Source organism: Condylostylus longicornis, unplaced genomic scaffold (assembly GCF_029603195.1).
Source record: "Condylostylus longicornis isolate FDR11 unplaced genomic scaffold, ASM2960319v2 ptg000011l, whole genome shotgun sequence".
NCBI classification, from domain to species: Eukaryota; Metazoa; Arthropoda; class Insecta; order Diptera; family Dolichopodidae; genus Condylostylus; species Condylostylus longicornis.
Window position 1 is genome coordinate 1,211,241 of NW_026577980.1, and position 25,883 is coordinate 1,237,123.

Below are 25,883 nucleotides of genomic sequence, written 5' to 3' on the forward strand. Positions count from 1 at the left end.
TAATAACGAAGAAAAAATAATAAATAATTTACAACTTAAAAATAAAAGAGCTAAACAAAGCTGAGTAAGAAAAAATAATAGAAAATTTTTACAGAAATTAAAAATAAAAGAGAAAAAAAAATATTATGTGTATTATAAACGATACATAAATAATAATAATAAAAAAGAAAAATAAGAAGGGAGAGAGCAACAAAGAAAAAAATTAAGAGAAAAATAAAACTCAAGTTTTTTTTTATTTTTATTGTGACTGCAATAAAATTTATAACAAAAAAAAAAAGTGATCGGAAAATTAAGTGCCAGAGCTACTATCAAATTAAGTAAAATAGAAAATTTATAAAAGAGAGAATTAAACGAAGAGAAAGAAATTCGTTTATTCCAAAATATTCTTTTGTTTAATTATTTTGTTAATTTAATTCATGTGAAACGAGAATTTACGATAAAAAAAATTGTTTATCGTAAATTTTTTTTTTTTTAGTATAAAAAATTTTATAAAAATTATTGTGCCTCGTTCTAATGCTGTTCGATAAATTTTTAAAATTTTAAATTAATTAATTGAACAAAAATTAATTAAATAAAGTTATTAAAAATAAAAAGTAATCATAAAAAAAAAGTGAAACAAAAAAAAAAGTATTAGAACAAAAATTTAAAAATTAAAAAAAAAAAAACAAAATGACTACCCAATCATATTATAAAGATCGTTTGGGTTTTGATCCACGTGAAGTTTTATATGAACCTGGTTCAACACCAACAAAGGGACGTTCAAGTAGTCATCAAAGAATATCAATTAGTCCGGGTGGTAGTGGTAGTGGCGGCGGCGGCGGCGGTGGTAGTAGTAGTGGTGGCACTTATATTAATAATAATGATCGTAATAGTATGGATCGTTATGATAGTCCACAAGCAAAACGTATAAAACAAAATTATTCAATTGTTGATAGTAATAATCATGAATCAAGTGGTTATGAAGATGCTCTAACACAATTTAAAGGTACAATGTCAATATGGCAATATTTTGTTGAAAATTGGGATATATTATGTAAGTAAAATAAAAATGATATGTAAGTCGATTTTGATTTTTTTGTGTGTCGCCAAAAATTTCCTCCCACACAAAGACAAAAGAAAAAATGTGGAATGCCGCTGTTTTGTACTTTTTTTTTTTAATTGCTGTGTTTTTTCTCTGGCTCTTTATTATAAAAGGCAATTAAAACTCTTTAAGTGTATAAAAGAGAAAAATAATGCTGTTATGGCTGCAATTTAAATTATATTTAATATTTAATTTTTTGCTTTTAAATTTAAAAATTATTAAAAAAAAAAATAAGCATTCAATTTAAGAATTTTTTAATAGAATATTAATTTATTTTTTGTTTGTTGTTTTGTTTTTATTATTTTCTCCTATACATTGTTTTGTAACTAGAATTTATTTATGCCTTGAAGCTATAAAATAAATATAGGTTTTTGTACTCAGTAACTTTTTATAGTTATAACGTAAATTTCCTTCTGAATCATTGACAAAATTGTTCCCATGATTTTTTTAATAAACAATGCCAGTTAAAATTAATAATACTTTGTACTTAGCTGATTCATTTAATTATTGTGAATTACTTTAAAGATAATTAAATATTAAAGAGTAAAATTCATATTTGTTCTGCAAATTTGAGAACAAAGAGATAACAAAATTAATTATACAAAATTTTATGACTGCACATGAGCTTTGCCAACAACAATAATTTGTTTGAATTGCAAATGGTATACAACACCTCGTAAATAAATAATAATAGTTGCACTAATATAAATTAGCCCCAACTAAGTGTAAAGTTACGTTATTTTGCATGAATTTACGATATTTGTATTACATACGATTAGATACGATACAGTGTTACATACGATATAGAATATTATAAATATTTTATTTTCTTGTTTGTAAGGAACTATTAATTTATTTTTAAATATTTATTGTTTTAATGTCTGTTTCAATAAGAGTGAGAGTTTTAAATGAGAGAACTCTTCAAAGAACGTAAAAGATTCAATATTTTTCAATTATAATTTGTAACATTAGAAAACTCAATGTTTTTTGTATAAAACGTAAACAACCAAATATTTTTCATATAAAACGTAAACAACTAAATATTGTTTACGTAAAATGTAAAAAATTTAATATTTTCATTTGAAACGTAAAAAACGTAAAAATCTCAATATTTTCATATTGTAGACTTATCGTAAACTTTTAATTATTTCAAATTTTTTGAATTTTTTTTATTTATTCAAAAAAAAAAAATATTTTTTGGCTAGTGAATCGAAATTCCATTTTTGTTGTTGTTGTTTTTTTTTTTAAGATTTCTAAAAGTAAATAATTTTTTGATTCGCAATAAAATCATGCACAGGGGTGGAATTTAAATAACAAAGCAAAATTTTTGATTTTAGTAAAAAATCATTTTATTTTTGACAAATTGCTTCATATGATTTATTCAACTTAATTTCTTTATTATTAAAAATTGATTGTAATTCAATGACAATTACAATAAAATAAGAAAGAAAAAGGAGAGAGAGAGAGAAAAAAAACGATAAATGTTAATTAAGAAATAGAAAACGGTAATCAAAAAGAAAAACAAAAAAAAATTTTTTCTACGCTTTTTCTAATATTTACGATAAAAATTTTTTCTTGAAATTGTTTACATATTTATTTTATTTGGGGCTTGGCAAAATCATTGTACAAAAAATTCATAATTTAAATCCGCGAGGTATTTGTTTTTCTTTTCTGCTTTTGATTTTAAGACAGTTATTTTGCTATAATATAAAAATTCAAGGTTAAATTCAATTTTTGTTGAATTTTATGAGTAAATCATTAATTTTAATTTGATAAATAAAAAAAAGAAAAGGTTAATGAAAATACATTGTGATTATTATTAGGCATTATTTAGGTATGTACAATAATATCGAGTCAATGTTAATTTTAATTTAAATATTTGAAGAGAATTTTGAGGCAAAGTTTTATTTGTTTTCATAATGAGAATTTTTATAGATCACACGTTTCGAATTTACACACATTTAGTTACAATGAATAAAATGTAAATTGAGCAGAAGAATGTAATTCCACAATTTGCTATAATAAATTTAATCAGAAGTCATTTAAAAGAAGATTTATTAAGGTTTGAATCTTTTATTAGGATCAAAAGACTTAAGATGGAAACTTAGGAACAGTGTTGTTGATATTAATGATTAATATAGTTGGGTTTGAATTATTTTTCTTATTCATCGTTTCTTTTGCAAAAATTTAATATTAATTTTTGGAATTGGATTCATTTTATATAAGGTACGCTAATTACTAATGGAGTCGACTGGAACAGAATTGTTTTAATAAATTTTACACGCCCTGCTAGTAAATTAAGACATTTAGACTAAGAATTTTTTGTTTTTTTCTTCTGTTTCGGATTTCTTAATCCCTCCTAATAAATCTGCTATCCGCCTACCCTTTATTTGGGTAGGACAGAGTATAAATTCATAGATTGCACCAATTCGAATTTTGAAATTAATAGAATTTTTATAGTAAAATGCTCAATTAAATTATGACCTATAATGAGCCTTTGTTCAACATTTTATTTAAAACATAAATTATTTCTTTTATGAGAATTCAAAAAATCTTAATTGTCAGACTGAATCTGAAATGACATGACGGTGATTTCAGGATGACATCATTATTCTTGCAAAAATTACATCACAATTAAAATAAGAATAAAAAAATTTTTCAACTGTTTATTCTTTTACAAAAAAAAATTTTTCACTCAATTAATCTACCTGCTAGTTTTTTTTATTTTTTCTCTTTTGCATTTTTTTTTTAGTTTTTATAACGTTTTTACTAATGCATGCAAATTTGAAATTTCAAAAACACAGAGAAAAAAAAAACACATAAAAATATGAAGGACTTGTGAATAAATTTTTGGTGAATTATTTTTTTTTCAAGGTGTGAAACATTTTAAAGGTAAAAATATTGCGAATTTTAAAATTTGTTTTTTTTTGCAAAATGATGATGGTAGATTTTTCAAATTAATGCTTTAAAATAATTGACTAAAAGCAAAATATTTTATGGGTTTTTTAAAAAAAAGTTCAAAAACAATAGTAAAGTTGTATGTTCGTACATAGATAGCTGTATAATTTGATTGATGGTATGATTATAGTGTGATAAATTTCATTGTTATTAATTCTTGTTTTAATTTTTGAGTCATCATATTATACCGAATTTTGTTGTATGTAGGAAAACAAAAAGAAAAAAAAAATTAAACTTGAATGGTAGGTCACTTGTCATACTTTGTTTCTTTTTTTTTTCGGTATTAAATTTTGCGTGAATTTGCAATATCATAATGAGTGACAGCCCATATCAATTATTTTAAATAATAATAATCACTTCTCTCTATTTATATAAACACTAAGAGAGGAGGAAAAAATAATAACACCTGGTTTGTATATCGTGTACAAGTCAATAAAAACTTGACACTTCTTTGTATATACAAGAAGTGTCAAGTTTTTATTGACTTGTCAAATCAAGTTTTTTTTTTTAATTTTTTTTTTGTTTTTATTAATATTTTTAGCACAAAAAAAAAACAAAGAGTTTTCTTAAAATTCTTAAGGTGTCAAAAATTTTTGTTATATTAGATGTCAAAATATTTAACTTTAAAGTTTAAATAAAAACACTGAGAAAAAAAAATTTATTTTTTCTTCTAAACTTGTTCTTTTAAAAGCTATTGAATATTTTGAAAATCTTTTAAGACTTGCTCTATTTATTCTCGGTGCTGTTACTCATAAACAGCAAATTCGAAAGCAGCAACTCGTTTTATTGTTTACTTCTTTCATTTTTACTTAAGGGTTTAATGGTCAATAATTTATAAAGTCCTATTATCGGATTATTATACTCGATTATCTTTTTAAAAAATGATTTTCATGCTTAATTACTTGTGTGATGGGCGATGACCTAATGATTTTTAAAATTTAGTTTAATAAGTAATTTTTTGTACCATTATTTTTTTTTGCTATGAAAATGATTTATTAACTATAAAATAATTTCATAATAAATTATGAAAATATTTGCAAGCAATTTTTAATTATGAGATGTTTAAGTAATCAAACGCTTGTCTGTCATTAGTGTCATAACGCAAACGTCATAAATTTTAATATATTAAATATTTTTTTATTTGAAAGGTAAATATATACACATAAGTGGTGATTAAAATTCTACTGTAATATGCCAAGCCGTTGACATAATGTTTTGAGATGATTGTCAAATTTTTGACATAATGGATAGCAATTATGACTTACCAATAAAGCATTTATTCAGTACTCATTCCTAATATTTGCCTTTTTTTCTCTCTCTCTCTCAATTATTGCGAATCAATTAAATAAAATTTCGATTTGTCGTCTCTAACTCTTGTCAATTCTATTTTATGTTCTTGTTATTTTAAATTTTGCTAGCATCTCAATGCTTCAATCTAGAAATATAATAATTGAAGAATTAAATCTTGCATAATATTTCGAATTATTCTTACATCTTCCAATTAATAAAATTAAAATATTAAAATAGTAGAAGAAGGAAAGAGAACGGAATATATTTATTTTGTACATGTATATATAAATTTATAATTTCCTGTATACAGAATTTTCATAATCGATCTTTTATTTATTGCCATTATTTCATCATCTTGTTCTTTTCGAAAAATTCAAAACAGCTATAAATTTTAACAACGAAGAGATAACAAAATATTTCTTACTATTGTTCTCAAACATTATAATAAAAATCATCTGTTCAAAATCATGACAAACGGCGGATGTACAATAAAATGCATGTATATATATATATATATATATATATATATATATATATAAGTATAATATACATAAATATATTTACTACTTAAGTGTATATGATACATGCCTTTTGTACATTGATTCTTTAAAGAATTCTTTTTAATAATTTATGATCGTGCTAGACACACATTACTCTTATACTACATATGATTATTTATAGAATATTATAGTAAAAAATTGAAATGAAAACTGGAAAAGAAAAATAACAACAAAAAGTAAAAAGTTAAAAATGTCATCATCATCTTTCAAGAATTTTTACTTTGTGTTCTTTTTATCAGTATCACGATCTTGAAATAATGATTACAATGATGATAGTGTGTGATGTGTGATGATGAAAATTGTAAAATCACAAGAGTTTTGAAAAATTGCAATGTTATGCAATTAAAATATAAGAAAATTATAAGAATGTTATTGTGCTAAATTATTGTTATATTGTTACTGTAATATTAATGCTGCTATGCGCTATTTTCTCTTCATATAGTTGCATGCAACTATCATCAAGTAATTATAACGTCATAATACAAAAGAATTGTTAAGCGAAAAATAACTGAGATTTTTTTTTTTGCTGAATGGTTTACTTTTAGGTTATATTGAAATAAAATAGGAGCACAGTTGAAAATTATGCTCGGAAATCATTTTTATACAACTTACGTTTTTGTTTTTGTGTGATCTAGTTAGCACAACAATATATATACTTAAATGTAATTGTGTGTATGTTGAACAAATAATTATGTTAGTAAGAAAAAATATTTAATTTTTTTTCTTTACATTATTGCAGTATTGCTATTATGCTTTCAGGTTAGTGTAATAATTATTATAACTGCTCACTCTAGAAAATTATTTCACGTATAATGGAACTGTTTAAATACTGAGCTCCTGTATAATTAAGTTTTGTTCTAATTTTTCTTTCTAATAGGTGTGCATAAGTATAATGTAAAGTGTTATAAGTATATAGTATTGATTTAATTTTGTATTTTAATTGTAAATGTTTTCGCTTTTAATAAATTAAAGAAATATTGAGAATTAGGTCAAATTTTGATGCTATATATAAATATTGTTATACGGTTATTACTATATCACTTATACAAGTATTGTTGGAAATTAGTTCTGAGCAAAAATTCAGGATTTACTGTCTTTTTAGTTTTTGGAATATTTTGTACTACCAGCTGTTATACTATCAAGCTTTATACTATTTAAATTGTTATACTATCAACTAGAATATTGTGTCAACTATTATACTATAGAAACTGTTATACTATAGAAATTGTTATATTATAGAAACTGTTATACTGTATAAACTGTTATACTATAAACTGTTATACTATAAACTGTTATACTGTTAAAACTGTGATATTGCCATAAAAAGATCATGAGAATGATAAAATTTAAGATGTGATATAATTTAAACAACTAGTATAAATGAATTTGATCAAGAAATTTACAGTATGCGCTCTATTTTTCGAATTTTCCAACTCTAGTGATCACTATAACTTTTAAATTAATTATAACTTGATATGCTCCTTTATACATTCGATGTGAACCAAAAAAAATAAATTGTTATTGATTCAAATTTTCGGAATTTGTTTTTCATATGGAATTAGTTGTAAAGTTTTCCACTTTAGTCTTTTGATATAATGCTTTGGAATTAATCATCTCCTTCTATTATATAGAAATATTGTGCTAGGTATAGGGCTGTATAAATATATTTTTTTCTAAAATTGATAAAATTGAATGAAAAAAATTGAATGCTTATTTTTTTGTTTCAGTGTAAAAATTAAAAACTTAAATTTGTAGTCAACAAATTTTAAAATTTATTAAAGTAAAAATTTTATGTTTTATTTATTTTTTTTTTACTATTAATCGACTTGCATAATTTTACTTACACAAATAAATCCTTAATTGTTTATTTTCGTTTTATTAAAAAACTAAAAAACAAAAATGTTTATACTAAAATTTTTTTTTTAAATTAATTATATTTTAATATTTATTAGCCTTAAATGTTAAAATTAGATTTAAATTGCTATTTAACCCTAATTTTATTATATATAATTATGTATGTATATTTGTACAAAATTTTCTGACTCATATCAGTGTATTTAAATATTTTGTTTTTGATTATAATGCGATCTTAATTGCGATTTTAATGTTATTTTTATAATGAAATGCCATCAAAATAATTAAAATTTTAACATTTTTTTTTTTTATTAAGATTATAAAATTTTTATAATAAATTAATTACTATAAGTTATTCAATGTTGATCAATTATGGAATTAGATCATAAGATACTTAAATGATTTTAATGGTTTATTAAAAAAAAAAATGTTTTTGAATTATAAAATAATTTTTGAGAAATTTTAAAAAATAGTTCATTAATAATTAATTAATTTCATTATGATTTGCAAATTTAAATATCTTATTGTGAAAGAAAGGTGAAAAACAATATCTCTCTTGCCATATGGACCGGGGAAAACTAGTTTGCATTCCTGAAAGAAATATTTGTAGTAGCTTTACAAGTACCTTCTTGAATTTCTAAGCTAATATGATTTACAAAAAAAAAAAAAATCGACGTTGGAGACCCAAACACATTTTTTGATGCAAGAAGAAGGTTTTTTTTTATTTTTTTTTTTCCTCCAGGGGGACCGAGGCCCTTAGGCCCGTTGACCCAGAGGATCTTTTGTGATTTCCACCCCCTACATTACCTCTATTCCTAGGCCCCTGACAAACCGCAGTATGGCAGCCTCATCATGCTGCGAGATCCTCCCAGGGGTCAAAGCCCCCCAACCGAAGTACTTCAGTTGCAGGCGAGCAACCGCCTCGCACTCACACAGTAAGTGCTCCATGGTTTCGTCCTCCTCCAGGCATAAACGGCAGACCTCATCCGCCACCCTGCCCATCCTTTTCAGATGGACCCTCGAGAGGCAGTGTCCAGTGAGAACCCCCACTAATGTTCTCAAATTTGAACGACTGGGTAAGGTCAGATCCTGCCCCCTCAGTCCCAGAGGACGCACAAATTTCCTAGAGTGCGACAGGCCCAGGCAGCTGTCCCAATGTTCAACTCTAGTCCGCTCCTCCCATTCACTCATGGCACGCAAGACCGTTGTCTTGGGCACCTCAAAGCATAGCTTCGGCTCAATGAAGGGAGCTCTTCCCTGCCAAGATAATCAGCTCTCTCGTTCCCGTCCACTCCGTAGTGTTCCGGCACCCACATCAAGGTTAATTTGTTGTGCCTGGCCAGGACGCCAAGGGTGTCAATGCATTCTTTCAACAGCCTGGATCCCACTACATCAGACAAGAGGGCCCCGAGAACAGCCCTACTGACCGACATAAGAAAAATCCTGCTCCTTCTCAGAAGAACGTTACTACGACATCTGTATGCCAATATTATGGTTTATGTTTCCAATAAGAAAAATAAGCAAATAAGTTTTCATGTGCTTTAAATTGTCAAAACGCCATTTTTGCCCGAAATGCATTTCAGATTGCCATTTCGAGACGGAATTCAAACTTTAGTATTAATCTTATAGAAAAGATTGCATTTCATATTCATTTTTTATGAAAATTAAAAAAATTCTAAAATAAATTCCTTTAAATCTGTTGAAGTTTGGTGTCAGAATATTCAAAAATAATTTTATAAAACTTAAAATTGCAAGTCGTCGCTTAATTATAAATATTAAAGTTAAAGTTCTTTTATTAAAAATTTCATAAATTAAATTTATTATTTTAATCTCATTTTATATGACCATATATGAATTTTTCAATTTAAACAGCTATATTTAACACTTTGACATTTCAAACATTAAGAATTGAGAATGCGCATTCACTAAATTAGCAAACTATGAAGATTTGTTGTGCCCCAAAAGCAGCCGAAATCAATTTTAAAGTTTAAAATAAATTTGTAGAAAAAAAATTAAAATTTATGGCACAATTATTTTTGATGAATGCCTACTACACTTGTACTTATTTTCATTTTTTAATAAATTCTGTTGCATAAACGCTACGAAATCATTAATAGCGATTTCAATTAATATTTCTACACTACAACAACTAACTGCAAGTAATTATAAAATATTATAATTTAAATTTAATTAAGAGTTAGATATCTAGTTAATAATCTGTGAACAACAATTTTAAAATAAATTATTTCTGTTATAAATTAAATATTGTATAAATTTATGTATACATTCAAAGTTCAAAGTTTTACCGACATTTTGATTTTTCTTTGAATTGAATATTTTATGGAATGCGCTCAAAATACAATTTATCATAATAAAGTTAGAACAAAGGCTGTATCAGTGTTTGTGATAAGAATTTGTTAAGAGACTTATTGGAAGCGAATAAATAGTGAAAATAAGGTTGTCATATGTAAATACACGGATGTATTGGGGTTTTGTGTTAAAAAGTGCGGTGAAATATAAAGCTGATTGTATGTTATAGAAACCGGTGTTTCCGTTTTATGGTGAAATGCTTTATAAATTATAATGAAATATCAACGCTGTGAAGGTAAAGCGTATTAACCCTAAACCGATGAGGTGGCAGGAAAATTTTACACTTTCCACATTATTCCCTCATATTGCTCTCTCCCATTTTCATATTTTCTGTACCTTCACACTATTTTGTGATCTGTTACTCAATATTAGCTTTGTTATCGTGCGTAAAACACTGAGAAATTAAGAGAGAGATGTAATTATTACTACCAACTCGATGAATATGTTAAAAAATTTTAACCCGTAGGTTAAAAGTTAAGTACACTTTGTGCTCAATTTGAAATTTTTTTTTTTACTTAGTGAATTGTAAAAAAAAAGTATGAAAAGATGGAACGAAGGCGAAAACCTTTATTTTAAAATAATTTTTTGATTTCCAGACTATTAATTCGATTTCCAACTATTATGGCGGTAGAGTAGAATTGATTATGCCGACTCTATGATATCCGTTATGAGTGTTTTCTATAAGAGTCAAATGTCAGCCGACTAAAGCACTCATATAGAGCTTGCTAATACTTATTCATAGAATGTTGGCAATGAACTAAATCAATTCACGTAAATAGGTATGTGTATTCCCCTTGTTCAATTTTCAATATTTAAAAATCTTGAAAAGTCTTCATTTTTTTAACGCTTGCGTCCACTTATACTGAGTGTATACTTAGTCACATCTATCACACTTATTCTAAATTTCAAGTAAATTTATTCAATAATTTAAAAAAAAAATCTCTATTGTTAACATGCTCGTTCACTATTATAGACTTATGGTAATACTTAATAATAATAATTAAATTTTAAAATAAATAATTTTGATTAAATTATTGAATAAATAATTTGAATTGTTCTTCATTCTTATTTCTATATATTTGTGTTTTTTTACCGATTTTCGCATATTATCGATTGAATCAGCCACAGTTTATGATTATTTATTATTTAATTATATATTTTAAGAAAATATTGAAAATAAATTAATTATAAAATATCTTTAAGCACAATTTAAAAATGCTTTTAAAAAAAATTTTCATTTTAAAAAATTTGATATGGAGCTTTTTTAAGTGATTTTACTAATCTTAATTCTTATTAGATTTGAAAAACGACTTTGATTTTTTTATTCTCATTTTCTTATTAATGACGAATTTGACATTAATTGATTGTTCATTAAAATATATGTATAGTTTTTAAAAGTAAGGCAAAGGAAAAAAAATCTGATGTGATCAGCACATAACCGATCGTAACGTGTATTTAGCGAAAGTGTTACAGAAAATTATAAAATTGCCTTTTAATCACTTTTATCTTACTTTTAGTAGAGGTCCACTTTTATTCCACTCGAATTCCCTGAAAAATTTGTCACTTACTTCTGGTAGAAAACAGAACTCAAATATTGCATTTGAAGAAATTTCTTCAATTAATTCACTAGATACGATAAAAAATGAAAAATCGGCCCATTTCGATTTCTGAACCGTGATATTTCCCAAAATGATAATCGTCCTGGTCCCATCGTTCTGTTGTAACATATGGATGCGAAATATGGATACCGAATGTAGCGGAGTAAAATCATCTAAGAATCTTCGAACGAAAAATACTGAGAAAAAAATTTGGTGCCATAAGATTATAAAACGGAGCATATAGAGGTATAAAAAATAGTAAAATTAATGATTTTATTAAAAGTGAAGACATAATACGTTTTAGTTAACCGCAACTAACCCATAAAAAGATCGAGTTTCCTGGGTTTGACATATTACAAAAATTGATCAATTCGTGATAAAGGGAAAGTACTTGAGGCACACGCGTGCACGCACAGCCCAGCAGGCTGACAGACCGGCATCTCCCCAAATATGGAAAAATAGGACCATCACGAAGTTTCCACCGGAGAACTCAACATACAAAATTTGGTGTCATTTTATAACTTACCTTACTGAAAGTAATACAGTCAGTAAACAAAACTGACACGACATAGTTAGCATGTATCTCTATAGGCAATATAATTTTTTAACAATGAATTCATGAAAAAAACATAATTTTGCAATTAGCATAAACTTTACATTCTAATACAAGTTTGTAAAAATATACATATGTACGTGTATAATTTCTACATATAAAAAAAATTGTAATTTATTTTTAACTAGTTTTAGACTTTTTTTTTACGATAATGATTAGTAATTTACACGTTTTATGTATATGGCGCCAATTACTTAAAAAATGTAGGTATGCTCTGGTTCCAATCTAAATTATATTTATTAAAAATAAAAAAAAAATTTTGAAATTGCTGAAAATCTTGACAAAATTTAAATAGACTCTAAATTAAGTGGTGTTAAAATTTATATAAATTGATTAAATAATTTATTAATGAAAATAAATTAAAAATCATTTAAATATCAAAAATCTGATTTTGAATTGAAAAAGTTACGATATTGATATCATGAACGCAATCAACTTGTGTGAACGCAAAGAACGTTGTTATATTAAAAAAAATTAAGATTAAATGAATTTCAGTGGTCATTAATTACGAAAAAATTATTTTGAATATTTGAAGTGCAATATTTCTAATTTTGAACATTTTTCTTGCTAAATAAAAAGTAAATGAAAGATTAAGGAGAGAAACTTTTTTTTTAATACAAAAGTGTTTATAGGTTACTTGGTTTGTGAATGAAAAATCATTGCGAAATGAGCTCTATTAAACACTAAAGTGCGTAGACGAGAAATATTCAAATATAAATCGCATTCCATTGCAATAAATCGAACCAGGTGGAATTTGTTATACTGAAAATTCACAGTCTTCATATTCATCAATTCGCAATCCGCGAAAAGAGACTCACAAAATTCAAAGAGAAGTACAGTTACGGGGGTGACCGCCTTCTATTTGCTCCTAGTGCTGCAACACTATTGGGGAAATTATGGTTATACTTTGACGTTGTCTTTCCCTTTCATGTAATATTACAATACTCATTCAATGGTTTACAAGTCCGAATATCATTCTGTTTCGATACCGAATTCAATTTAATTCCTAAATGCTCAACAATTTCGTTGCGCAAAGTCATTCAGGACATTGACCGTCTTATATTTGAATTCTTTTAACACTGAATTACTTGAAAAACACTTTTATTGAGTTGTCTGGTAAACGGAGCCTCTAAAACCGAATTGCTCAAAATTAAATTTTGCCCGCTCATTCATTCTGTGCAAAGTTTTTCGTTTCGTAACGCCTGGCTCAACACAATCGAAGTTCTAAACTTCTTTGTGAATGAGAAAATAGGAGAAACAAAAATAGTGTTCCGTCAATATGACGGCAGTAAAATTGAAGATATTGCAACCACCTGCTATTCCAGATTTTATAATGCCGGCAGATAGATCAGAAGAGACTAAGTGAGAAGAGCTTGAGTTTGTTTCAATTTCGAATATGGTTATCACACTCGTAAATATACGAAATAATGTTCGTTATATCAAATACCGTATACGTTCTCTGTGATTGGTTTTGCACTATAGCTATCGTGTTAAAAGTTTGTAATTGTGAAGAAATCTAAAAAAAAAACTTGACTTATATTTTTGCTCTATAAATTGATACTAACATACTTACTAACAAATTTTTTTATCTAAAATTAAAATAAAAAAAAAATTTACAATTTTTTAAAAAAATTTTTTAACTAATTAAATTTTCTTTTACCATTTTGTGTGGTAACCTTTCTATTTTTCTTCTAAACAGATGAACGTGATGCCATACAAAAAAAGACTTTCACAAAATGGGTTAATAAACATCTAAAAAAGGTAAATATATTTTTTTTATTTATTTTCAATCTTACACACAATAAATTAAATATTATTATCTAAGCATTATGCTAGTTCTATTAAAGTAATGGCTAAATAATATATTTAAGAAAAATTGTAAGCAAGAATATTTGCATGTAGATATCAGGCGAGAAATGAAATATGCTGTAATGCAGCTCCTTAGGCTATTTGTTCGAAAAAATATTTATAATTTCGACCATGCGCTACTTTATTGCATGTAATTAAATTTGTAGAGTTTAATAAAATTAGATTTTAATTAATTGATGATAATAAGCTATTTTTCTTCGAATGACAGAAATTCCCCCCTTCTTTCAAGTCAAGAGTACCGTATGTATAAGACTATTTACAAGAAACTAAAAATTGACCTTAATTTATTATAGTTAAGCTAATGTCTGTAGATCAGTTTCTTGTTATTTCAAGTTGAAGGTTATACTTAATTAGATCCACTCTCAAAGTATTTATGTTAAAATATTTACATAATGAATATTGTCTTAAAAATTGTTATAGTTTTCCATAACTAATCCAAACTTTATATAGAATATTCTATAAGTTTATTATGTAAACAATGATTATTTAATAGTGGTGCCATATTATATTTATTTTTTCTTTAAAATTTCCGAAAATTTCATTAAATTTTTAAGTATTTTTAAAATGTTGTTGATAAACACCACTCCTACATCTTTATTCACAACAAATAAACATTAATTTTGTATATTTAAAAAGTAGTAAAAATAATTAAGAAAATTTCAAAATATAATATTGAAGTAGAAGAAGAAGAAGAACAATAAAAGTGTTGATAATAATTAACATGGTAAATATTGACATAAAATATTTTGATGACATGACGTGCTTTTACAGAATGGAAACGGATGTCAATTTTTTATTTTCATTTGTTTTTGTTTTTTGTTCTTGTCTCTTTGTCTCTTTTTCTTTTAAGTGAACAAATATTAACCTTTTCTTGTAATTTTCTGTTTCTCTATTCTTATTTTCTTATATTCTTGTTGTTTTTATAACAATTTTTCCTTTATTTTTGACATTTTTAAGTAAAATGTCTTTATTGTATGTGAATAAGTGTTGCCGTTATGAACGAAATGTACACTTTCATAAAAAGTTGTTTTAAGTGGTTTTTGATTCATTTTTTTATTGATTATTCGGCAATTTAATTGCAAAATATTGAAAGGTTTTCAATATACGACTTGTCTTATAATATACTTTTTTGGTTTTCAAATATACCGTACCTTTATATATTCGGGTAGAACTTTATATAAGAACTTCAGCTTCATTAGCAAAACAAAATAAGAGGGTTTATTCCGAGTGTCGAATAACTAAGGGATAGTGATATTTATCGTAAAAGTCTCAAAAAATTTATTATAGACACGTATAATTTGCATGAATTGGTTTGTGTTTACAATAATAATATCGAATTTTTTACGATAATTTATTATCATTATTACTTAATGATTTGATACTCAAAATAAACCCCAATATATCATTTTGACTTTCATATTAATATATTTTTCCACAAAATATTAATAACGGCAGCACTAATTTCAAAATATCAATGAGCAAATAATTTTTTTTTTGCAGTTCGTTTACATAGTCGTATATTTGTTAGCTTAAAATCATAAACAAAAACCAATGATAACAAAATATTTAAATATATTTTTTTTGCAAAAAAATTAAATTAAATTTGCAGAAAATTTTTATTTTGCAACTCTTCGTAATCCTAACTGTAATTTTTAAAAGTAAATAAAAAAATTAAAACTAATATTTTGATATTTATTTTTTGCAAGCTACTGTTTTTTTTGTGTCAATATTGAAAAAATAAAGCAAAGTATTGAAATATACTTTACACATACACCCACACTTTTATACAGTTACATACACACCAATTCATAATAATTGTGTTTACATTTTACTCAATTCATTATTTGAAGAGTGAATGTGAATGCAATGCAAAAAATGTTGCCGTAATGATTTATTTTGAGAACAAAAATGTAAACATGTGGGGCAAGCAAGTACTTGTTGATGCAAATGTAGGGTGCACATTGTGTTTTAAACTTCTTGGTCAATTCATAAAAAATTCATTTTGGTTGAATGAAAATGAATTTTTCAAGGGTCATAGAAATAATAAAATATTTTTAATTTTTTTTTATTAAATATAATGTGGTGGCTTTTTGTGTATTTAATAATTTATTCGCCGATGAAGCTTGAAATCGATATTCAAATGTATAGAGGGAGCAAGAATGAAAAAAGAAAAAAAAAATAATTTTTAATTTATTAAACAAGTTAATAAAAAAAGAAAAAGAGAGATGAGATGAGATCATCTTCACAGTTTTTTGTTGTATTATTTTCTTGTTATTGTTGTCAAAAAACGCGATATAATCTAGTTTTTTTCATTGTTGTTATTTTAGAAACCAGGTAGTAAAATTAATAAGAAAAAAAAACCAGTATTGTTATTGTTAATCGCGTTTTTGAAATCACTTAAAAAATGTGGTGTCATTTTACATTCAATACTATAAAAATGTTATAAATTATAAACAAAAATGTTGATTTTGTTATAATATGCGTGTATAATTTTAGACAAGTTAAAACTGTTTACAACCTTATATATTGTATGTAATAATTTTGTTATTCTATTACATATTGATTAATATTTATAGATACACGTCCACATTCATATATACATACACATACAGTTTACAAGCAATTGCAATTTATTTCGATTATTTGGGTTTTTCTTTTTCATTTAAACCGCAATTTTATTATAATCAATTTGTTTTTAATTTAATTAAAATATTTTAAAAATGCGCTTTCGTCTTTTTTAAAAAAGGTGCATAGTGTTCAGTTTCATGCACAACTAATGTATGTGCGTGAGTTTGTTGAAAAAGAGATATTTTTTACAAATGCCGTAAACGTTAAATGGTTGTTATACAATTAAATACACAACAAAATAGAGTCTAAACACATAAAAATAAATTTTGTTTTTGAAGTTACTCAAAATAATGACGAACACTCAGCCTGTTCATAACCTAAAGTATGTGTAAATATTTGGGTAAAGTCGGCCAAAAATTTCAATTCGGTTTCAACTATTATGGTTCCAAAATGATCACCGAAATTATTGCATTCTAATTAGCCATATTAGTTTATTTTACTGTCATAATGGTATAATAGTAAATTACACTATTATGACAAAAGAGTTACTGTTGTGACAGTACTTTATTGTTGTAACTGTACTTTACTGTTGTCATAGCATTTTACTGTTGTGAAAGCACCTTACTGTTGTGATTGTACTTTACCGTTGTAACAGTACTTTGCTGCTGTGACAGTACTTTACTGTTATGATAGTATTTTACTGTTGTGACAGTACCTTACTGCTATGACAGTATTTTATTGTTGTGACAGTACTTTACTGTTGTGACATTATTTTACTGTTGTGACAGATATTTATTGTTGTGGCAGTGTCTTATTGATTTGAAAGCATTTTACTGTTTATCCCAGTAATTTACTGTTATGATAGTTATATACTGACTTAATGGTAGTTTACTTTTATGATAGTACTTTACAAACATTAATATTTTAAATATACGTAATTATAAAGATAATAAGGTCTCAGATTCGCGTTAACTACTTTTAAATAAGAAATTTGAACGTCAATTTTCATAGCTTTTGTTCTATTCTAGTGGTGTACAAACATTACTATCAATGTCAATTTATAATTTGACTTCTAAAGACATACAATTTTTTTTTCTGAGTGTATTACAAGAAACTTAAAAATCAAATTAAAAACTAATAAACATTAAAAATTTTCTATTTTAACTAAAATTAAGATGATCTCATATGCAAATTAATTAAATCTTACGGCACACAATACAAAACATTAATGTGTGTATGTGGTATAGGCATAAATGTATATTTGGTCGTTATGTTTGTTTTGTTATCATAATTAAATAATTTGTTTGGTTTTTTTTTTGTTTTTTTTTTTTTTTTAATTTCATGGTTCTAAATTAAGAATTCCATATAAAAGTATAAATAAAGAACTTGAAAATCATAAAACGCATAACATTTTGCATTGATTATGTTATGATTGTAATTTACATTTATGATATAAATAAAATGATGTCATTTGTTTATGGCATTTAGGATTTGTAGAGTGACATAATTGACATAAAATTCAATATAATTATTTTAGAATTTGATTTAGAATTTAAATATAAAAAATGTTTAGTAAAAATATTTTAATATTTATTCGGTTTCGACTGGGAATCCACATTAATGTAAATTTCTGATTTGGGCTTTTCTCAGTTTAATTATGATTGGATGACTGAAGCAAGTTTGTGTTATGCCTTAAATTCCACTAAAAGAAACAGTGAAACTAAAATCTGTTATATATGGGCTAGAAAATTGGGATTTTCAACAGTTCAACAGTTTTGAACTTTCTTTAAATATTGTTAGATCTCAGCGAAACTGATCATATAAGTGTTAACAGGTAAAAAACTGCTTTCAATATATAATTTGATTCCATAATATTGAAAAATTGAAAATGAATAGTTTTCAGTTTATTTCTGTTTAAATTCCAATTTATAACTTTTAGTTCAGTCACTACATATAGGCCGAATCATTTCAACTCTAGTTTCAATAAAAAATTTCCTCAACGTTGTACGTATACATATACTTATCTGGTGTTGTAGCATTTAAAGTTTTTTCTACAACAAAAATACGATAAACGCCAATAAATATTTTTACAGCTCATAAACTTAAATATTTTATAATAAAAAGCAATTTTAAGGCGCCCTTATATGCATTATTATCTACGGCACATAATATGCTTGTTAAAATTTATGATAAATCGTTATTAGATATCCTTGGGAAAATGCTCTTAGGATAATTTCATTGGAAAATTTTAAATTTTTATTATCTTTTGTTTTTATCATTTCTTTCAAATCGTAATCACAAATTTTGTTCCATTAAATTAAAGAAAAATAATTTTTAATAACATAATTTGCGCTGTAAAAAACACCTTAAGCGTCGTTTTGTATTCAATTTGAAAACAAAAAAAAAATCCATAATTTATTTTTGATATTTTGTTAAAGGATTTATATTATTTTTTTCTTACGCAACTGACTAAAGGAAATGTGTTTCTCTCCTATTCCATTTAAATCTTCTCACGCTCAATAGGTCTAAGTTTAAAGAATACAAAAAGGTATACGCTGATGTTTCTTTTAAAAGATAAAAATTTTTAGTATTCATATGACTATAAACTTGTAAGGTATACTGAATTTGTCGCACCAATCTGAATTCTATAAGTAAAAGCAATACCGCAGTATAAAATTTAGTTTTAAAAAGCCTAAATTGGCATTTGCTTAAAAAATATTAGGATACTTTTTTGTTATAACGAAGAAATATACTGTTATGACAGTGCTCTACCATTATAATAGTATTTTACTTTTACAAGAATGAATTTTTATGTTCTTTATTTGCTTGCAATAGTAAAATAAGTACTGCTATGACAGTACTTTACTGTTACGACAGTATTTCAATGTTGTAATACTACTTCACCATTGTAACATTACTTTATTACTTTAAAAGATCTTTGCTGCTGTAATTATACTTCACTGTCATGATAGTATTTAAATGCAATAACAGTTACTATATCGTAGTGACAATACTTTAAGACCTGTACGATAATATACTTCAATTTGTGACAATAGCTTGAGGTAAATTTCAAAAGTTCATTATGTTTTTATGTACCCTATTAATAAGCCGCTTCAAGTTTATTTCTCTTTCCGCTATTTTCTACACACAATATACACTTACAAAAAGTCAAAATACTTTTTTATATTTCATGTTAAACCTTTTTTGTTTTCTTAGTTTTCCAAATGTAAGTGGTCAGCTAAGTTAATCTTTTATATTGCTATATAAGATTTGTTTTCTTTTTTCTTAGAAAAATATTTTATTTATTTGTAACATAAAACCCCCTTAAGCTGAAAGAAAAAACAAATTTTTAATAATTCCCATAGGTAAGTAATAGTTACATACAAAGTCATAGTCCTGCATGATTCCAGTTGGACTCCAACAAAAAAATAAAATTCATATGTGCGGTTGCATTACAAATTTTTCATTTTTATTTTGAATTTCCTTTCCTCCATAATATTTCTTTTTCTACACGAATTTTTTTCTTTTGAGTTGAGTAAATTCATTTCGTTCCATTAGCCTGTACTGTAAAGTGTGCAAGAGATTAATGTTAAGAGAAAATTTAGAAAAGCAAAGAAAAAGAAGTATTGAAAACTTATGTGTAAAGGGCGTGCTCTTTTCTCTTGCATTCTAGACGAACTTGTGTAGGTTCTTATGAATATTTATATATTATCCTGCTATATCCATATAGCTGCTACTTGCTGTTATTTAAAGTGTTCAATGAGCATTGTACTTTGGAACAATAAATGAATTTCAGATTTTGAAACTGTACTACAGCTGGCAAAGAATTAGCGAAATCCAAATTCTACCAACTTAAAAACTGTTACATACAGACCGAACTTTTAATAGCGTCAGCTCAGGAGCGCGTGTCATCATCTTAAAAATACACACATTATACTCTTCTCATTTAACATTTTCTTAACATTGCCGTTTTCGAATTTCAAATAATTTTCTTAGATATTTTTAATCACAAATTTTATTGGTTTTTCTTTCTTTTTTTGAAAAACTTTTCTCAATTTTCCTATCTTTTATTGTACATCTTAAAATATTCCAAAAACTTTGCAACAAATCTCAACATAATCTAAAAGACTCTCAACAACAAACAACAGCAAAAACAACAAATCTTTGAAGAATCTCGAAATCTGTTATACTTGGAATTTATAGTTTGTATAAGAGTTGATGTTGTAAAAAATTAGAAATTTTTCCAAATTTGGTTGTAAAAAGCAGAACGGATTTGTGTTTTTGTTTTATTGGTTGCCAATGTTATAAAAATGTTATTCATGTTTTACATTTATTTAATTTGTTGTTGTTGTTCTTGTTCTATGATTAAACTTTCATCGGTAAAGATTAATTTTCAATGATTGCAGCACAATATAAAAAACAATTAAATTTACAATGATCGTTTAATGTTGTTTAAAGTTTTCCGTCAACAATGTTGCTTGCTTGCTTCCCAATACAAAAAACGAGAAGGAGTAGAACGTTTTTTGAGAAAATTTTTTTACTTTGTAACGAAAAGAAATTATGTAAATTTTACTTGTAGATAAAAAATTGTTGCTTAAAAAAATTCTGCTTCAGAAAGTGTTTTGCATTTTAAATTTTTCGATTTTGTTCAAGATTTGAAAAAGTTCTTATTTAGGTCAAAATTTTTTTCGGGTTTTTCAATTATCAAAAATTTATATAGGAAGTTGAAAATTAGTGTGTACATTTTGTTTTGCTGACTTTAATTAAAAAAAAAAATTGTTGATAGTTTAATCTAAACAACGATTAGAAAATCACAAAATCTTGGATCTTGTATGAATTTGACATATTTTTGTTTTTGCTTTAATTCAACTGTCAATTATTTTGCTTGAAACATTGTTGCAATTTGCAACAATGTTTCAAATTGCATTGTTACTTTACATATTGTGTTGTCATTTATTAGATTAGCACAAAAAATATGCTAACATTTTTTCATTCGTTTATTCTCCACAACAGTCCGCCCAATTTTCTCTTATTGTTTGTAAATTACTTTTATTTTGAACAGAAACAGCTTTTCTGCCAAAAAATGAATGTCCCATAATATGATCACATAGGGTAAAACGCCGAACAATTTTGGAAGATTTTTTTTTTATTCTTTTGTTGCTGCGGAAAACTCAACCAAAAATTATTGAAGCTGAAATATTATTCAGATGTAAATATTATACAGTCCAGATTTTGCAGCATCAGATTACCACTTACTTCGATGTTTGCAGAACTCTTTTTTATAGTAAAACCTTCCATGATGACGACACTATAAATTCGCATTTAGTTCAGCTTTTTGCTGTTCTAAAACTATAAGATCTACGAGGGGGTACTCATGTAGATGCCAAAAAGATGGCAAAAGGTTTTATTGATTATTGATCAAAATGAAAAATATATTGATTAATTTTCATTCATAAAATCCTGAAATTACCTGAATATTTTGTTAATTTTTTTTTCGGACAACGCGACTGTTCAAAATTAATTTTTTGCCTTGTTCAATATGGTTCATTCTATCACTCTGTTTCGGCTTCTCGAACCGAATTTCGAGAAACAGTACTATTATTTCTCGAACACTTTGCTTACGTATTGATCAAACGTAACCGCTACAATGGTTTGATTGTACGGAGAAAAATATTTTTAAAACTTGGCACATTACAGAATTTACTCTAAAAATAATTTTTTGAGAAATTTATTTGTAATTGTAATAAATTTATAATTTAAACAACTTTTATGCTCTTAATAAATTTTAGCATGTTTTTATAATATTTTTAATCTTATTCAATATTTTTTTTTAAATATACAAAAAACATACATATACATAAATATTGTATAAAAACATTCTTGATTACTATTTACTTTTGTGTCTATGACTACAATATGGTTATTTTTTAAATTTTATTTACATATAATACATATGCATATATAAATATTGTAAAATATATATACATATATTAATTTCGCTATTTTTTCGCTGAGTTTTTAATAAAAAATATTTTAAATATTAATATATATACATACATATACATATATATTTTATCTTTTTCTGTTTATATGTGTCTTTCATGCAGCACTGGAAATATGCAGCCAAGGTATAATTTTACCAAGATTTTTATTCAGTTTTCCTTTTATTTTCATTATGTTTAGCGTTTTATTAGAAAAAAAAAGGTCCTTAATTTTTTTGTTTTGAGTTTCTATAACATATTTTGATTGGTTTAATATAAATGAAATCAATCTCCGATTTCGTCTTTGGCAAAAAAATCCGTCTTTGGTAAAAAAAAGCAATTTCTGAAAGCTCTTTTTTTTTTTCTGAGCTCGTACGATAAGGACGGAAGAATATAAAAGGCAGGGTATGAAAACCGTTCTAGTTTTAACGAGAGATGGAGAATTCAAAGTGCCTTCTGTTTTACTTACCCAAAATTTTCCGACAGTCGTTAGAGATATCTGTTGTGAACATTCTCATTATTGTGCTAAAATCCGTTCTATACTACACTATATACAGCTTTCGTTCTTAATTCTGGTAAAGTCTCCACTCATTGGAGACTCGGACAAATCTCCACTTACCGGATTTCTCTCCTTTCAATTTCGTCATTTATTATCTTCCGGAATTCTTTTAGTGATAAGCGGAGTTACTAGATTTCATTTTCTATCTCTGCAACACTGACTAGACTGTTGGATATTTCGTTTCTTTATATTTTGTTATATCTTTTCATGTTGTAAACACGGTTATTCTGTATACAAGAGTATAAACACGAGAGACGCTATTATTACTCTCCTCCTCACACTTTCCCCAAAGATAATCAATAGTGAAGTATTGGAGAATTAGAGAATATTGCGAGATCTGGATTCTTCTTAAATTTACCCATGATAATTTTTACATTATAAACAATAATTTAATTTTTTATTTTTAATTATTAGAATAGTTTACGGAATACGTTATGATTATAGTTCAAAACCCTTTTACCACCTTACCAATTTAGTAATGCCCCTTTTTATATTTTTTTAAATTAATTTTTAATTTTATTTTTTAATATTTTTGGTTTTAAAAAATTAAATATTTAAAATAAAATATTTGTTTTCCTAATAAAATAATAATTAAAATTTATTTTTTATTTTTTCTTTTTTTTTTTAAATTATTCCTCGTATTTAACTAAAAATTCCTTTATAATCTTCAAAAAAAAATGTCTACAGACGTATACATTTTTACATGTTTGTGTATCGATCAGTGGGTCACCCTGTTGTCCTCCAACTGTAAGTTGTTCCTTTAAAAAAAAAAAATTAGTTTGAAAATTGTTTGAAATTTTTTGTTTGTTTTCTCTCATTTTTTTTCAGTTTTAATTTGTTGTGCAAAGAGAAAATTGCTCACTCACGCCGCTCCTCCTTTTATGTATGATAGACACTTTTTTTATGTTTTTCTCTTATTTTTTTTTTGTGAATATTTAAAAGAACATAATGCCAATTTTTTAGTTTATTAATCGCTTAGTTTTTAGATTAATTATCGCTTAGTTTTTAGATTTATTATTTTTTTATTATATAAAGCCAATGTACAATTATTTTTAAGACGAAAAATCTACTATGCACCAAAATATTAAAAATTTGCTTTTTTAAAAATTTTGGCTAATTTTGCGCTTTCGCTCAGTTTGTTGATTTGATTTTGAAATGCTAATAATCATTTAAATAATAATTTACTCAAATTTTTAAATATATTTTCGATATTTTAATAAAATTTTATAATTCTTATTGGACAGCTTATTTTATATTAAATTACTGCTTAAAGATTAAATAATTTTAATTGCTACTTTTGTAAAAATTATTGACAATGGGTCATTGAACGTATTAGTCCCGTAAAACATAATGTACGAATTTAAACCACTAAAGACTCTCGCTCACGAAATGACTGTAAGCGCAAATTGATGAGCAATTTTGTGCAGTGTTTTAGAAAATTCAATAATTTTTAATCCGATACAATGCCGCACGAATTTTACTACAACGGTTAATTTTTCCATACAAAAAATTTTAAATAATAGCAAGAGGAATTTTGCAGTGATCGAAAATCCTTATAAGAGAATTTTGACTGCAAATATGTCAAGTAGCATCAATATGTTATGAAACATGATTGAATAAATTAATTTTATGATCACCTGCTTGACATTTAATTTCAAATCTGTATTTGCAATTTCGAATATTAATGATGCGTGTTCACACATATGGATTCCTCATCGCCGAATACCTTAACTCATAACTTAAAATTTAAATTAAAAGCCCTCCTTTTCGGAATTTTGTTCAATTTTCTATATTGCTGTATTCTTCCACGTGAAATCTCTTTTTCCTTGAACTTGCAATCAGGATTATAAAAACATTATTTTAGACCAAACAAAACTCTGCATTTTTACTAAAGTTGACATTAATCGATTTCACCTCATTAAGTTTTTTTTTTAATTCCATAACGTATTAATGACAAAATGTCACAGATAATCAAGAATAGGAGTGTCAATTCATAGAGAGTTTTTTTTTGATATTACTCAATTATGTCGACAATATTTTTTGTACATGTTTACACTGAAAATATACTTAAATGCAATTATTTTTTGAATGGCAATTACTTCTTGTCTCTTTCTCATGTAATTTATTAAATGAATTAATTTAATGTTTAGATCAACATTGATCCATAAAATTTCAAGTCTATTTTTAGATTTATGAATTGACCTGTTGACATCCTTTCTTTTCTTTCTTCTTTTTTGTAATTTCTTATTCAAAATCCTTTCATTAAAAAAAAGAATGAAAATAATGATTTCAATTTTCCATTCAATTAATATTTTCCAGCATTGTCATCATCATTATCATGAAGCATCAATCATTCATTCAATTTTATTATTTATACATTAATAATTTTTTTTTCTTTTTGAAATTCAAATTCGTACAACACCTTATAAGGTGTGAATGTAATTAAAAGGTAAATAAAGAGTGTAAAATTTTTCTGTTTTTGCAGATATTTTCCGTTATAATACTCAAGTGTATAACTATAACTCAGTGTTATATTTAATATTTCATCAATTCTTACGATTTTGTTATTACATTCTTCTTGT

General features: G+C 25.6%; 1 protein-coding gene across 43 annotated transcripts in view; it reads left to right on the forward strand.

Annotated features, from left to right (window-relative positions):
- Nucleotides 1–329: 329 nt before the first annotated feature.
- LOC129619307 (dystonin) overlaps nt 330–25,883 on the forward strand; it is a 168,915-nt gene continuing 143,361 nt past the window's right edge. For 22 of the 43 annotated variants that reach the window (XM_055534502.1, XM_055534496.1, XM_055534508.1 and 19 more), the window contains exons 1-4: nt 330–1,033; nt 14,024–14,085; nt 22,869–22,889; nt 23,989–24,048. In XM_055534502.1, the coding sequence (XP_055390477.1) occupies nt 670–1,033; nt 14,024–14,085; nt 22,869–22,889; nt 23,989–24,048 (507 nt within the window). In that variant the 5' untranslated portion in view covers nt 330–669. The remainder of the gene's footprint in view (nt 1,034–14,023; nt 14,086–22,868; nt 22,890–23,988; nt 24,049–25,883) is intronic. The other 21 variants (XM_055534507.1, XM_055534509.1, XM_055534530.1 and 18 more) reach the window with 3 other exon arrangements.